At 46.8% G+C, this 16,928-nt stretch overlaps 1 protein-coding gene across 1 annotated transcript; it reads right to left on the reverse strand.

Annotated features, from left to right (window-relative positions):
- Positions 1-662: 662 nt before the first annotated feature.
- On the reverse strand, positions 663-4,017 carry MRPL11 (mitochondrial ribosomal protein L11). The gene is made up of 5 exons (XM_019955258.2): positions 3,807-4,017; positions 3,335-3,430; positions 2,549-2,642; positions 2,304-2,463; positions 663-933 (listed from the first exon to the last, which is right to left on the reverse strand). The coding sequence occupies exons 1-5, from the start codon at positions 3,927-3,929 to the stop codon at positions 828-830; spliced, it is 579 nt and encodes a 192-aa protein (XP_019810817.2). The 5' UTR covers positions 3,930-4,017; the 3' UTR covers positions 663-827.
- Between the last annotated feature and the right edge of the window lie 12,911 nt (positions 4,018-16,928).

Below are 16,928 nucleotides of genomic sequence, written 5' to 3' on the forward strand. Positions count from 1 at the left end.
CCTCCTCTCTTCTCTGTGAGGACAGGAGTCCATTATATTATGACTCACGGAAAAACAAACGGCCAGGTTCCAAGAACTTCTCCCACTGTGGGCAGGAACCTACTGATGCTTTGCTTCTTCTGCAGGTCTGTAGCCATAAACCCCACAGTATTCACATTTTGGTATCACCTGACTCTGAGTCAGGGTCAGTTTAATGGACAGGTCTGAGGCAGCCCTTGGGATCCAGGGTACTCTGTGTAGCAACTCTGCTTGGGGCTGTGATCTGAAGTCTTCAAAAGGGTCTGTTTCTGTGGAGGCTGCGAGTCCACCAGAGACAGGAGGCCTTTCTGATGGAAGCAAGCCCAACATCCACAGCCCCTGCCTGCCCTGTCCGTTCTCTCACCCCTGCTGCTGCTGCTAAGTTGCTTCAGTCATGTCCAACTCTTAGCGACCCATGGACTGCAGCCTACCAGGCTTCTCCGTCCATGGGATTTTCCTCTCTCACCCCTAGGAAGGCAGAAAAGACAAGATTTTCTCCTTCCTCTGTCTGGTCAGACCTTGGGCAAGTTGCTCTACCTGGCTGAACCTCAGACTACACATCTGAGAAACTCCTACTTCCCAGGGCAGCTGACGTCTGTCCGTGGTGGCTACTGTCAGCACCGTCCCAAAGCAGAAACTGCAAGTGGATGACAAAACATGTTTACTCAGGCTTGATGCTCTGATATACAGAATTTAAAAATAATAAAGTCAGAAAAATATAATCAGCTTGATGTGACCTCCCTTCCTCCCCTTGGGCACAGCCTTCTCAAATGGCCCCCTTCAAAATCCCAGAGGCTGGGGGACAGGAATCACTTCTTGGCAGCTTCTGCCTGGGCTGCCAAATCCGCCTCTTTCTGAGCAGCCAGGAATAGGGCTCGCTCCTTCTGGAAAGCTGCCAGCTCTTCTGAACTGAGGCTGCAAGTACAGAGAAACACAGTGAGTGAGGGGCCGGTCACGGGTGGGAGCTCACAGCAGCCACGTCACTGTCTCAGAGCCCCTCCCCGCTCCTGGACGTCCCAGCCCCATAGGTGTGTGTTAGTCGCTTAGTCATGTCTGACTCTTCGTGACCCCATGGACTGGAGCCCACCAGGCTTCTCTGTCCATGGAATTCTGCAGGCAAGAATACTGGAGTGGGTTGCCACTGCCTTCTCCAGGGGATCTTCCAAACCCAGGTCTCCTGAATTGCAGGCAGATTCTTTACTGTCTGAGCTATAGGGAAAGACCCTCTCAGCCCCCACACCTTTGCTCATCTCTCTTCTCTGCCAGGAGTGCCACTCTGCCATCACCTCTACCTTTTACTATTTTCTTAAATCCCTCCTTATCCTTGGAGGATTAGAACAGCTAAACCCCAATCCAGATTAACCTGCCCACTCTCTGAGCCCAAAAACATTTTGTACAAAGAAGTCATCAGGTGGTACATGGACGTCTCTCAGAGCAGGGATCAGATTCGCTCACTGCTGTATTCCCAGAACAAGTAAAGATCGGAGCAAAGTAAATCCCACCCCTGCTCCATGCTTACCCCCGCTCCTCTTGGGAAATAACCAACCATCAGCCTTCGCATGGGATGTGACACCAGCAGCAAGAGGCCAGGGAAGGGCTGAGTGCTACCCCGCTGTCATCTGGGCCACACGCTCTCCCACTCAACATCTCACCTTCCTGAGGTCTCCGAAGCCCCATGAGGAGCCCTCTGTTGGCCTCAGGATCAGGTCTGGATTTGAGAACCAACTAGACTCTTTTGCCTCACCTCCTACTATGTCCCACTCTGTCTCTAGTGTGATGCACCCAGATCACACTGAACTTCTCTGGTTCACCCTTCACCTGACATTCTTCACAGGGATTTTTCCACTTCTTGGAATGCTTGTCCCTAGTCCCTGACCTCCTTTCCCAGGGCTTTGTTTGGATGTCAACTGCTCTGCAAAGCCTTCATTGACACACAGGCAAATTCAGGAACCTTACTCCCTGTTCTCAAGACACTTGTGGTTTCTTTGATCAGGGCTGACCATCCGGCAGTATAATGCTCCAATATGGATCTGCCTCCATCTCTGGACTGGGAGCTCCTTAAAAGCAAGGCCAAGCATGGCTACCTCCTTCCGGACTGTATCCAGTGTCCAGGACAGTCTAATACACATTGGGTGCATAACAATTATATTCCAAATGAATGAATGAGAATCTAAGATCCTTTAACACAGACGCTGACTCTCCCACTCAGTGGGACCTCAGCTTTGTCCCAGAGTCAAGAACATTCCAGGCCCTTCTCTCACACTGAGCTTCCCCCAGATACTCACTCCTTCACCACACGAATACCCAGGGAACGGGCAGAGCCAATGATGGAGCGGACAACAGAGGACAGGGGCACATCTTGGAGGGCAAAGGCGTCATCCTGAGCTTTGACGCGGGCGATCTCATACACGTGCTTCAGTGTCACCAGGCCGGCCACCTCTTTCCCTGGGACAAAGCACAAGCAGCCCTTCAGGAGTCACTGCTTCCTTCCAGAGCCCCCAGAAGCCCAGATGCCCACCATGCCCCTTACCTGTGTTCCGGGCCCCCTTCTCAATCCCAGCGGCGGCCTTCAGGAAGTAGGAAACAGTGGGTTGGCCAATTTTTATTTCATATGTTCTGTCAGGCTGAAGGGAAAAAAAGAGTTATGAGAATCCTCCTACCTGTCCCAAGCCCTGCTGCCCCAGCCCAAGGAGCTACTAACTTCCTGCCCACCTCTGCTCACCTTCCTAGGGTGCTCCTTTAACTGACCATAAAGCCACAGGAAAAATAAACTTCTAACAAATGTCCCTGTCACCTCTATTCCAGCTCCAACTCTGCTCTGGAAGCCCTGGAAAGTTGGAGGGACAAAAAAAAATCTGCAACACGGTAGGGCGCGCTCAGGAAAGATATGGTCTACTCTCCACTGTGTAAAAGGGGAAAGGGTGGCCCGGCATCGAGAAGAGATTCTGGACTTCCTTGGTGGTGTCCAGTGCTTAAGAATCTGCCTGTCAATGCAGGGGACACGGGTTCGATCCCTGGTCAGGGAAGATCCCACATGCCAACCTAAGCTTGTGCACCACAGCTACCGAGCCTGTGCTCCACAACAGCAGAAACCCGAGCACCGCAACTAGAGACAGCCTGCAGGCAGCAACCAAGACCCAGCACAGCCCAAAATGGCCTCAACTACGACCCGGTGCAGCCAAGTAAACAAAAATAAAATATTTTTTTTTAAAAAAGAGATTTGCCCCAAGCGGGGAGCCAAGTAGCAACCCCAGGTGACCAGCTCCAGGCCTTGGGGAGAATAAGGAAATTGGGGATCAGAGTCCCGACTCCGCACCTTCACAAAAATCTTGGTAGGCAGAGGAATGCCTTCTTTGATGTCCTTGGTCTTCTCGTTGAACTCCTTACAAAACTGGTTGATGGAGACGCCTCGCTGTGAGGGAGGCAAAGAGGTAAGCGTGGGGAGGAAGGGCCGGGTTCCTTCCACCCAGGAAGCTCTATCCCTTCTCTCCTCCGTCTTCACGTCTCTAAGGATACCCATCCTTTTCTCTCTACCCACATTCAACTACCATTTTATGTGCCAGATGATTCGTGTGCTCCATACCTCTCTGTCCTTTCAACAGCCCGCTGACGAAGGACGGAGGAGGCTGAGCCTCCAAGAGGTTGTATAACTAACCCAAGGCCATAAAGTGTGCGGGCAGCAGCCCCGGTTTGAAACGAGGCCGCCCTGGCCCAGTCCGCACCCCTCACCCGCGTACTAGATCCAACCCTCCCGCCCCTCCCACGCCTGGTTTCTGCCGCCGCTGCACCTGACCCAGGATGGGGCCTAGAGGGGGCCCGGGCATGGCCTGGCCTGCCCGCAAGATGGTCCGGATCACGCCTTCGGCCTCGGGCTTCCTGAGAGCCCGAGTGGCCCGGCTTAGCTTCGACATGATTCGGAGCTCCCGGGGTTAGTTAACCTCAGATCTACACCAAGAGCGGGGCTCTGGGCGCCGCCATATTGGGTTAAAGGTCAAGGGTCCTCACGTTAGGGTAAGACAAATAAAGCTGACAAATAGCAGCATTGACTCAATCCTTCCGCCCTCCAACTGGTAAGACAAGGATGAGATGAAGCGGAAAAAAACTTTTAACGTGCTATCTTAAAACTGGGGAAGGACTCGAATAGCTCAGATACGCATATTCCTCCTGGAGAGCACACAGGCAAGACCTCAGACGGCCAAGCTAGGAAGGGGACTTTAATGCCCGCACTGCATTGTGGGTATGGTAGTTTTGACCTGGTATGCCAATCCCACAGATTGCGGTGTTTTGGGGCGCCCTCTGCTGGATTTGGTAATAATCCCTGGGTTTTAAAATAGCCTGGAGTCCTCCTTAGGAAATCTCTTCACTTTCTGAGCCTGTTTTCCTCACTTGTTGCTGAAAGGGAATATGGTTAAGAGCACGGACCTTGGAAACAAATCGCCTGCTTGCTTCTCTTGCTGGCTATGAACTTGATCAAGTTATTTAACGTATGCTCAGTATCCCCCTCTGTACGATGGGGATTATAATATGTAGCACCTACACCTGGGATTGTTGTGAAGTACACCTAGTCAGAAGGTGCACTTCACTGTACAATAAGGACAAAACCTTCAGAGAGCTGTTGTGAGGCTTAAGAGGCCCAGAACACATTTGATACATCACCTGTGTCCAGTAAAATAAGCCATCACATCATCTTATTCTTTTTCTTTCTTTCTTTTTTTTTTTTTTTTTAGCATTTGCCATGTGCCAGGCATGGTGTTAACTGCTTTAGGTCACTACTTACTACGTCCTCAGTCGTGTCTGACTCTTTGCAACCCCATGGACCATAGCCCATGGGGTTCCTCTGTCCAGGGTATTTTCCAGCCAAGAATACTGGAGTGGGTTGCCATTTCCTCCTCCAGGGGATCTTCCCCACCCAGGGCTCGAACCTGTATCTTCTGTAGCTCCTACATTGGCAGGCAGATTTTTTACCCCTGAGATACCTGGAAAGCCTGTTAACTGCTTTAAGGGTATTATTATCTTATTTAATCCTCACAATGGCATGAGACATTGTTTTATTATACTCTACAAACGGGGACTTCCCTGGTGTCTCAGATGGTAAAAATCTTTACAAATGAGAAATTGAGGCACTAAAAGAGGTCCCAGAACATATAACTGGTATGTGACAAGGCTGGGAAACAAGTATCAGGATTATCTGATTCTAGACCTTGTGCTGTTCACCACAGCTCTGTACTGCCTCCTCTACTGAAATGAGATAATCCATGTAAAACCACATGGTAAACTGTGAGACATATCTATTTTAAATTCTGAATTCATGTTGGACTCCCTCTAATTAAGTGTGATTGTTCCTGCCTCTGATGTCTGTCAAGTTCTTTATAACACTCGGCCTCATTAGCCTTATCAAGACTCTGGACCCAAGAAGGCTCTTTTGATTTACTTGCCATAAAACGGGGAGCACAGTAATTAACTTCCCTGTGCTTCCTGTCTTTAGGAGTAACATGGGGCTAAATATAGTACCTCCCTCACAGGAAATTAGTTAATTCAGGTAAAGCACATCGAAGAGGGCCTGGTCTGCACTTCATGCCTTCGGCCTAGAATACCCTGATGAGAAAAAAGAAGAGGAAACAGGCTATATCTACAAAACAGGCTCTCATCTCTGCTGCTCCTTATTTTCACTTGTCTCACACTGGCTTGTATTTATCACAGTTTCTGTTGAATAGCTTTCTAAGTATTTGAGGAGTTTATCTTGCCATCCTCTCCCTCCTGGCTTTCTGCACCCACTTATTCCACTGTGGTTCGTTCTGTTCTGTGACTTTAAGAGAAATGGGGGCGGGGCCTCGGATTTTGTTTGCTTGTTTGTTATTTTCTCCTTAGTAATCGTTGTTTAGACCCTCAGTCCTGTCCGACTATTTGTGATCCCATGGACTGTAGCCTCCAGGCTCTTCTGTCCAGGAGATTCTCCAGACCTGAATACTAGAGTGGGTTGCCATTTCCTTCTCCAGGGGATCTTCCCTACCCAGGGATCAAACCTGCATCTCCTGCTGAGAGAGTCAATTCCTAGGCAGGTTGATAAAAAGTCCGGGGTCCCAAAGGAGTAGAAAGGGGTCTGGGGCTCTCAAGGAGGAGTTGCTGCTGCTGCTGCTGCTAAGTCGCTTCAGTCGTGTCCGACTCTGTGCGACCCCATAGACAGCAGCCCACCAGGCTCCCCCGTCCCTGGGATTCTCCAGGCAAGAACACTGGAGTGGGTTGCCATTTCCTTCTCCAATGCATGAAAGTGAAAAGTGAAGGTGAAGTCGCTCAGTCGTGTACGACTCTTTTTGACCCCATGGACTGCAGCCTACCAGGCTCCTCTGTCCATGGGATTTTCCAGGCAGGAGTACTGGGGCAGGGTGCCATTGCCTTCTCCACAAGGAGGAGTTAGGGGTCTGGAATTCTCAAGGAGAAAGAAAGGGCAAAGGTTTTTTTCTACATTACTTAGTAAGGATTATATAACAATAATGTATCCTGCTTGAGGACATGTTTCTCCTTCCTGAAAACCTTCTGACTAATTCTGTTATCTTAAAATGTATATTACGGGAGAGGGTCTAGTAAGATCTTTACAACCTTGAGACATTCTCTTGATTTATTGTAATAACCAATTAAAAAGTATATAATTCCCCCTCTAAGACTAGGGATGGGGGCACTCTCCGTCCCCCTTCTGATGTCTGTGTCAGAAGATTTCTCTGTCCTTTTCATACTTTAATAAAACTCTGCTACACAAAGCTCTTGAGTGCTCAAGCCTGGTCCCTGGTCCCGAAGCTAAATCTTTTTCGGAGATCACGAATGCGACACCGTTCACCGTAAGCTATCACTGCATTGCAGGTGGATTCTTTACCACTGAGCCACCAGGGAAGCCCATAAGACTTGATATATTCAATTATGGAAGAACTAAAAGATAAATAAACTGGGGGGAAAAAAAGACAGCCTTTCCCAGAGCAAGCCAAGCTAGGTAGCCTTTATCTCTGGATGCTTCACATCAGCCAGTTGATATTCACAAATTCATTTACAAATAAAGAAGTAAACATTCCTGAATGAAGGAATCAGGAAGCAAATGGGCATGGTAGGTCCTTAGGAAACCAAGAATGCGGCCTGGCACAAACTGGGTACCAGTGGGTGAAATTTCCACTCCTTGTCAATGAAAGGACAGTTGTGATCATTCCACCTCTTGCAGATGATAAGGAAACAACTTCCTAGTCTACCTTTGCGTATACAGCTGCCCAGAGTGTTCAGTGGCCAAGGCGAGCCTGCACAGGTGAGTGGGGACCAGATGTCCTGGACCTTGTCAGCCTACTAAGGAGGGCAGCCTTGCAGTGGGGAGCCACTGAAGCTGCTGCTGCTATTGTGTAGTCGCTACATTTTCGACCCCACAGTAGCCTGCCAGGCTCCTCAGTCCGTGGGATGTCCCAGGCAAGAATACTGGATTGGGTTGCCATTTCTTCTCTAGGGGATCTTCCTGACCCAGGGATCAAACCCATGCCTCCTGCTTGGCAGGCGATTCTTTCCCACTTAGCCACCAGGGAAACCCGAGGAAGCCATTGAAGTGCTAAGTATTGGGTTGGCCAAAAATTTCATTCAGATTTTCCACAAGATCTTATGGGGAAACACAAATAAACTTTTTGGCCAACCCAATATTTGCATTATAGTCACATTTTGAAAAGGTGACCCTGGTTTGGGTGTGCAGATGGACTGGAGGATGGCAGGGATTGGATGGAGCAAGACCCATTAGGTCAGGACAGTATGATGGTAGAGAGATAATGGTGGATCATTTTAAGAGATATCTAGAAGATAGAGTTTACCTTAGTCAACAAATACTTGTGTAGTATGAACTGCGTCTGTCTTTATAAAGAGTATCTCATTTAAATCTCATTGCAGTCCTATGAGGTATGTATGCATGCGTACTAAGTCACTTCAGTCCTGTCCTACTCTTTGTGACCCCATGGACTATAGCCCATCAGGCTCCTCTGTCCTTGGGATTCTCCAGGAAAGAACACTGGAGCGGGTTGCTATGCCCTCCTCCAGGGAGTCTTCCCGACACAGGGATCGAACCCGTGCCGCTACGTCTCCTGCATTGGCAGGCAGGTTCTTTACCACTAGCGCCACCTGGGTAGCCCCCTATGAGGTATAGGTGCTGTTATTATGCCCACTTCGTACATGAGGAAACTGAAACACGGAGAGGTTGAGTCACTAGGCTAGAACGTGGCAGAGTCACTAGGCTGAGCCATTGGCATGCAGGATGTTAGTGCCCTGACCAGGGATTGAACACGTGCCCTCTGCACTGGGAGCGTGTAGTCTTAACCACTGGACTACCAGGGGAGTCCCCAAACTTTCTGGAATTAAAAAATAATGAATGAATGAATGAATGGCTGTGCTAGGTGTTCATTGCTGTGTGGACTTTTCTCTAGTTACAGCAAGTGGGCGCTACTTCTGGTTTCAGTGTCCAGACTTCCCATGGCAGGGGCTTCTCTCACTTCAGAGTATGGGCTCTAGGGCATGCAGGCTTCAGTACTTGCGGTGCTTGGGCTCAGTAGTTGCGCCTCTCGGGGCTCTAGAGCACAGGCTCAATAGTTGTGGAGCACGGGCTTAGTTGCTCTGTGACAACTAAGGGGATCTTAGTTGTGGATCTTTCCAGATCAGCGATTGAATCTGTGTCTCCTGCATTGGCAGGCAGAGTCTTTACAACTGAGCCACCAGGGAAGCTTCTGGAATTAAAAAAACATATATTTTCAACTCCAGATTGGTTGATTCTGTGGATATGGAATCTAGGTTGGTCTTTTGTCCCTGTCTCTGGCACAGAGCTCCTAAAACCCTTGGAATTTCCTAAGTGACAAGAGCCAAAGAGGTGAAAGGAGGCTTTTCTGTTATTCATAACAAGCCCCTTTCAACTACTGGAGACTTTATGTTAATGAAGTGTTGTTCCTAAAACCTGTGGGTTCTGGTTGCCAGGGAAATCAACCACATAACTAGAGGACTGGAACTTTCAGACCATCCCCCTGACCTCTGACCTCTGGGGAGGAGAAATGGGATAAAGTGTTGACTGAGTCACTGACAGTCAATGATTTCATCAATCATGCCTACTTACTGCTCATTTTCGTGCTCATTTTCTCAGTCATGTCCAACTCTTTGTTCTGCCATGAACTGTAGCCCACCAGGCTCCTCTGTCCATGGGATTTTTCAGGCAAGAATACTGGAGTGGGTTGCCATTTCCTCCTCCAGGGAATCTTCCTGACTCAGGGATCTAACCTGTGTCTCCTGCATTTCCTCAATCAGCAGGAGGATTGGATACTTAGCCACCTGGGAAGCCCCACCTTTTTAATGAAGCCTCCATAAAATCCCAAAGGCCAGGGTTCTGAGAATTTCCTGGTTGGTGAACATATGAAGCTGCTGGGAGGGTCTCATGCCTGGAAACTCCTTGCCGCATCCTCATGCCTAGCCCTGTACAACCTCTTCCTCTGGCTGTTCATTTGTACCCTTTGAAGTAGTCTTTGTAATAAGCTGGCAATCATATAAGTAAACTGTTTTCCTGAGTTCTGTGAGCCATTTTTGCAAATGATGAAATGCAAGGAGTGGGTCATGGGAACTTCCAACTTATCACTGGTTGCTTGGTTGGTCAGAAGCACAGGTGAAAACCTGGCATCTAAATTGGGGGCAGGGGCTTCCCCGGTGGCTCAGTGGGAAAGAATTCATCTGCCAATGCAGGAGTTTGATCTCTGATCCGGGAAGATCACACATGCCTTGGAGCAACGAAGCCTGTGTGCCGCAACTACTAAGCTTGTGCTCTGGAGCCTGGAAGCCACAACTCCTGAGCCCTACTGAAGCCTGTGTGCCCTAGAGTCTGTGCTCTGAAACAAGAGAATCCTAATCCACAACGAAGACCCAGCATAAACAAAAATAAATAAATAAAATTATTTTAAAAAATAAATAAATAAAAGTATTTTAAAAATAAATAAAATTATTTTTTAAAATAAATAAATAAAATTATTTAAAAAAAAATAAATTGGGGGCAATCTTGGGACTTCCCTGGTGGTCCAGTGGTTAAAAATCCACCTTCCAATGCAAGGGACAATCCTTGGTCTGGGAACTAAGATTCCCACATGCCATGCAGCAACTAAGCCCAATGCAGCACCTAGAGAGCCTGCTTGCCACAACAAAGACCCAGTCCTGTGGGAACAGGAACCTAAACTTGTGGGGTCTTACTATCTTAAGGTAAATAGAATGGAGTTAAATTGTGGGATACCCAACTTAACTAGATTTAACACCCAATTAAATTAAATTAAATTTGTTTCTGCCAGGGGGTTAGAATGGACTGAGTGTGAGTAAAGAAGAAATGCCCCTTCATAGATAGATCACAGCCTTGTCGTGATGAAGGGGCTTGCATAACTCAGTGAAGCTATGAGCCATACCGTGCATGGGCACCCGGGATGGATGGGTTACAGTGGAGAGTTCTGACAAGATGTGGTTCACTGGGGGAAGGAATGGCAAACCACTCCAGTATTCTGGCCACGAGAACCCCATAAACAGTATGAATGGACGAAAAGATATGACACCCGAACGTGAGCTTCCCAGGTTGGAAGGTGTCCAGTATGCTATTGGGGAAGAGCAGAGAAATCCTCCAGAAAGAATGAAGTGGCTGGACCAAAGAGGAAAAAATGCTCAGTTGTGGATGTGTCTGGTGGTGAAAGAAAAGTCTGATGCTGTAAAGAACAATATTGCATAGGAACCTGGAATGTTAGGTCCATGAATCAAGGTAAATTGGAAGTGGTCAAACAGGAGATGGCAAGAGTGAACATCAACATTTTAGGAATCAGCCACCTAAAATGGACAGGCATGGGCTAATTTAAGTCAGACGACCATCATATCTACTACTGTGGGCAAGAATCCCTTAGAAAAAATGGAGTAGTCCTCACAGTCAACAAGAGTCCAAAATGCAGTACTTGGGTGCAGTCTCAAAAACAACAGAATGATCTTGGTTAATTTCCAAAACAAACCATTCAACATCACAGTAATGCAAGTCTATGCCCAAATCACTGATGTTGAAGAAGCTGAAGTTGACCGGCTCTATGAAGACCTACGAGATGTTCGAGAGCTAACACCAAAACCAAGATGGTTTAAAAAAAAAAGAAAGAAAGAAAATCCTTTTCCTCAGGGGACTGGAATGCAAAAGTAGGAAGTCAAAGGATACCTGGAGCAACTGAAAAATTTGGCCTTGGAGTACAAAATAAAGTGGGGCAAAGGCTAAGAGTTTTGTCAAGAGAACACACTGGTCAGAGCAAACACCCTCTTCCAACAACACAAGAGACCACTTTACATGTGGACATCACAATATGGTCACTACTGAAGTCAGATTGACTATATTCTTTGCAGCTGAAGATAGAGACATTTTATACAGTCAGCAAGAACAAGACCTGGACCTGACTATGGCTCAGATCGTGAACTCCTTATTGCAAAATTCAGGCTTAGATTGAAGTAGGGAAAACCACTAGGCCATCCAGGTATGACCTAAATCAAATCCCTTATGATTTGATTGGAAAAGTGGAGTTGATGAATAGATTCCACGGATTAGATCTGGTAGACAGAGTGCCTATAGAACTGTGGGCAGAGGTTTGTAACATTGCACAGGATTCAGTGACCAAACCCATCCCAAAGAAAAAGAAATGCAAGAAGTCCAAGTGTTTGTCTGAGGAGGCTTTACAAACAGCTGAGAAAAGAAGAGAAGCAAAAAGCAAGGGAGAAAGGGAAAGATACACCCAACCGAACGCAGAGTTCCAAAGAATAGCAAGGAGATATAAGAAAGCCTTCTTATGAGAACAATGCAAATAGAGAAAAGCAATAGAATGGAAAAGACTAGCAATCACTTCAAGAAAACTGGAGATATCAAAGAAATATTTCATGCAAACTGCAAAGTGAAAGTCACTCAGTTGTGTCCGACTCTTTGTGACCCCATGGACTATACAGTCCGTGGAATTCTCCAGGCCAGAATACTGGAGTGGGTAGCCTTTCCCTTCTCCAGGGGATCTTCCCAACCCAGGGATCGAACCCAGGTCTCCCACATTGCGGGCGGATTCTTTACCAGCTGAGCCACAAGGGAAAGGGCAGAAATGGTAAGGACCTAACAGAAGCAGAAGAGATTAAGAAGAATCTGCAAGAATACACATAAGAACTTTACCAAAAAAGTCCTAATGACCTGGATAACCATGATGGTGTGATCACTCACCTGCAGCCAGACATGAGAGTGTGAAGTTACGTAGGGTTTAGGAAGCATTACTGAAAACAAAGCTACTGGAGGTGATGGAATGCCAGCTGAGCTATTTAAAATGCTAAAAGATGATGCTGTTAAAGTGCACTCAATATGTCAGCAAATTTTGAAAACTCAGCATTGGCCACAGGACTGGAAAAGGTCAGTTTTCATTCCAATCCTAAAGAAGGGCAGTGCCATAGAATGTTCAGACTACTGAACAACTGCACTCTTAGCTAGTAAGGTTATGTTCAAAATCCTCCAAGCTAGACTTCAGTAGTACATGAACTTTCAGACGTAGAAGCTGGATTTAGTAAAGGCGGAGGAACAAGAGATCCATTGGATCATAGAAAAAGCAAGAGAATTTCAGAGAAACATCTACTTCTGCTTCACTGACTACACTAAAGCCTTTGACTGTATGGATCACAACAAACTGGAAAATTCCTAAAAAGAAAGGAATACCAGACCACTTCACCTCCTCCTGTGAAACCTGTATGCAGTCAAGAAGCAACAGTTAAAACCAGACATGGAACTATGGACTGGTTCAAAAATGAGAAAGGAGTATGTCAAGGCTGTATACTGTCACCCTGGTTATTTAACTTCTGTGCAGAAAGTGTGCTAAGTCACTTCAGTCATGTCCAACTCTTTCCGACCCTATGGACTGTAGCCTGCTGGGCTCCTTTGTCCATGGGATTCTCCAGGCAAGAGTACTGGAGTGGGTTGCTCTGCCCTCCTCCAGGAGATCTTCCTGACCCAGGAATCGAATCCACATCTCTTAACATCTCTTGTATTGGTAGATGGGTTCTTTACCACTAGTGACACCTGAGAAGCCCTCTATGCAGAGTACATCATGTGAAATGCCAGGCTGGATGCATCACAAACTGGAATCAAGATTGCAGGGAGAAATATCAACAACCTCAGATATGCAGAAAACACCACTCTAATGGCAGAAGGTGAAGAGGAACTAAAGAGCCTCTTGATGAGGGTGAAAGGAGGAGTGAAAAGCTGGCTTAAAATTCAACATTGAAAAGACTAAGATCATGTCATCCAGTCCCATCACTTCGTGGCAAATAGAAGGGGGGAAAGTAGGAGCGTGGCAGATTTTACTTTCTTTGGCTCCAAAATCACTGCGGACAGTGACTACAGCCATGAAATTAAAAGACACTTGCTCCTTGGAAGGAAAGCTATGACAAACCTAGACAGTGTATTAAAAAACAAAGGCAAAACTTTGCTGACCAAGATCCGTATAGTCGAAGCTATGGTTTTTCCAGCAGTCATGTACGGATGTGCAAGTTGGACCATAAAGAAGGCTGTGTGCTGTGTGCTTAGTCGCTTAGTCATGTTTGACTGTTGGTGACCCCATGGACTGTAGCCTACCAGCCTCCTTTGCCCATGGGGATTCTCCAGGCCAGAATACTGGAGGGGGTTGCCATGCCCTCCTCCAGAGGATTTTCCCAACCTAGGATTCTCCAGGCAAGAATAGGGGAATGCCATGCCCCTCTCCAGGGGATCTTTCCAACCTATAGGTCTCCCTATAGGTCGAACCCAGGTATCCTGCATTGCAGGCAGATTCTTTACCATCTGAACCACCAGGGAAGCCCAAAGAAGGCTGAACACCGAAGAACTGATGCTTTCAAACTGTGGTGCTAGAGAAGACTCTTGAGAGTCCCTTGGATTGCAAGGAGATCAAACCAGTCAATCCTAAAGGAAATCAGCCCTGAATATTTGTTGGAAGGACTGATGCTAAAGCTGAAACTCCAATATTTTGGCCACCTGATACAAAGAGCCTGCTCACTGGAAAAGACCTTGATGATGGGAAAGATTGAGGGCAGGAGGAGAAGAGGATGACAGAGGATGAGATGGATAGATAGTGTCCTTGACTCAATGGACATGAGTTTGAGAAAACTCTGGGAGATGGAGAAGGACAGGGAAGCCTGGCGTGCTGCAGTCCATGGAGTCACAAAGAGTCAGACACGACCAATCAACAACAACACCAAACAACAACAGCCAAGAAGAAACTCAGGAAGAAATTTACTTTATACTCATCCTCAAACTCACCAAGCCTACTCCTGACTCAGGGCTTCACACACACTATTCCTTCTCCTTGGAAGGCTTTTCCCCAGACTGGCTTTTTTATCCTTCTGACCTCAACTCCAATGCTACCTCCTCAAAGAGGCCATCCCTAACTCTCCTAGCCATTAAAATACTATTGAGGAGGAATATTTAAGTACATGGAAATACACATGATATAATGTTAATTACTCAAAGCAAATGCCATATTGTGCATATAGGGTGTAATTACGATTGTGCTTGTATGTTTATGCATGTGTGTACACTTAGAAGAAAGAGTGGAAGGGAAATACACCCAAACAGAAACAGTGGTTGTGGCTAGTACATCTGAGGATGATTTTTTTTTCTTATTTCAATTTTTCTGTACATAAAAATGTCCTGCCTCAGATGTGTAACACTTCCATCATCAGAAGCCTCTCAGTAGCTCCCCATCACCCAGAAGGTAAAATTCTAATTTTTCAGTTTTGCTTCCTAAGGGTTGATAGACCTTAAGCTGAAACCACCCTCCTGGCCCTTTGTCCCTCCCCTCCCCACTTCACCACACCCAACTGCTGTCTGTAGTGCACACATTTAGGTCCAATCCATTATCTGAAAATGCACCCCTGCCCCAATGCATGTGAAACCATTCACCTCAAAGCTGGGACTTGAATGCACGTGCTAAGACTCAAACCCAACCAAAACCCACTTTGGGACTAACGCACGTGGCCAGGACTTGAACCCAGCTAAAACCCACTGTCTTCCAACTAAGGTCACACATCTGGTTTCAGGACCTCCTGAAACTTGGATTCTTGTAGTCTCACCTCAGAAAGAACTCAGTAAGATGACAAAGTGCTAGGTAAGAAGCAGATTTATTTAGAGAGAAACACACTCCACAGATAGACTGTGGGCCATCAAGAGGCTGAGTGCAGCCTTGAAATGTGGCATGGTTAGTTTTTATCAGCCGGGGACAGGGAAGCCAGGTGTGCTGAGGTCCGTGGGGTCACAAAGAGTCGGACACGACTTAGTGAATGAACAACAACAATTTCATAGGCTAATGAGTGGGAGTATTATTCCAACTATTTTGGGGAAGGGGCAGAAGTTTCCAGGAATTGGGCTACCGCCCACTTTTTGGTCTTTGATGGTTGGCCTTGGAACTGTCGTGGCACCTGTGAGTGTCTCATTTAGCTGGCTGGTGTGCTGTTGCTGCTGCTATTGTGTTACAATGAGCATATTCTGAGGATCAAGGTCTAGTTAGAGTTGACTTGTCTGCCATCTTGGACCCGTTTGATTCTGATCAGATTATGTTATGTCCTTGGGCTATGTCATTCTTTCAAATATTGTGCCCTGCCCCTTCCGCTTCCATTTCATATGGGGTTGGAGCCAGCTATTGCAGGAAAAAGGTGGGGCATGAGAGGATGGTCACATCCCAGGTCTCAGACAAGTCCTTGAGATGGGCCACCAAATGTGGGCTCTTGGCTTTGCATGGGAAAGAACTCAAGAATGAGTCTTAGCAAAGTGACAGCAGGTTTATTTAGAGACATATACATTCCATACACAGAATATGGCCCATCTCAGAAAGTGAGGGCAGTCCTGGAAGAAATACAGAGTGTGGGGCCATCTCAGAAGGCCAAATACCCTGAAATATGGGAGTGGTTAGACCTTGATTATCAAGCCCATCTTTGCATGAAATGTCCCCTTGGTATCTCTAATTTTCTTGAAGAGATCTCTAGTCTTTCCCATTCTGTTGTTTTCCTCTATTTCTTTGCATTGATCACTGAGGAAGGCTTTCTTATCTCTCCTTGATATTCTTTGGAACTCTGCATTCAGATGCTTATATCTTTCCTTTTCTCTTTGCTTTTCACTTCTCTTCTTTTCACAGCTATTTGTAAGGCCTCCCCAGACAGCCATTTTGCTTTTTTGCATTTCTTTTCCATGGGGATGGTCTTGATCCCTGTCTCCTGTACAATGTCACGAACCTCCGTCCATAGTTCATCAGGCACTCTATCAGATCTAGTCCCTTAAATCTATTTCTCACTTCCACTGTATATTCATAAGGGATTTGATTTAGGTCATACCTGAATGGTTTAGTGGTTTTCCCTATTTTCTTCAATTTAAGTCTGAATTTGCCAATAAGGAGTTCATGATCTAAGCCACAGTCAGCTCCCAGTCTTGTTTTTGTGGACTGTATAGAGCTTCTCCATCTTTGGCTGCAAAGAATACAATCAATCTGATTTCAGTGTTGACCATCTGGTGATGTCCATGTGTAGAGTCTTCTCTTGTGTTGTTGGAAGAGGGTGTTTGCTATGACCAGTGCATTCTCTTGGCAAAACTCTATTAGCCTTTGCCCTGCTTCATTCCGTATTCCAAGGCCAAATTTGCCTGTTACTCCAGGTGTTTCTCGGAGAAGGCAATGGCACCCCACTCCAGCACTCTTGCCTGGAAAATCCCATGGACGGAGGAGCCTGGTGGGCCCCAGTCCATGGGGTCGATAAGAGTCAGACAAGACTCAGCGACTTCGCTTTCACTTTTCACTTTCATGCATTGGAGAAGGAAATGGCAACCCACTCCAGTGTTCTTGCCTGGAGAATTCCAGGGA

Source organism: Bos indicus, chromosome 29, assembly GCF_029378745.1.
Source record: "Bos indicus isolate NIAB-ARS_2022 breed Sahiwal x Tharparkar chromosome 29, NIAB-ARS_B.indTharparkar_mat_pri_1.0, whole genome shotgun sequence".
In the NCBI taxonomy this organism is placed as follows: domain Eukaryota; kingdom Metazoa; phylum Chordata; class Mammalia; order Artiodactyla; family Bovidae; genus Bos; species Bos indicus.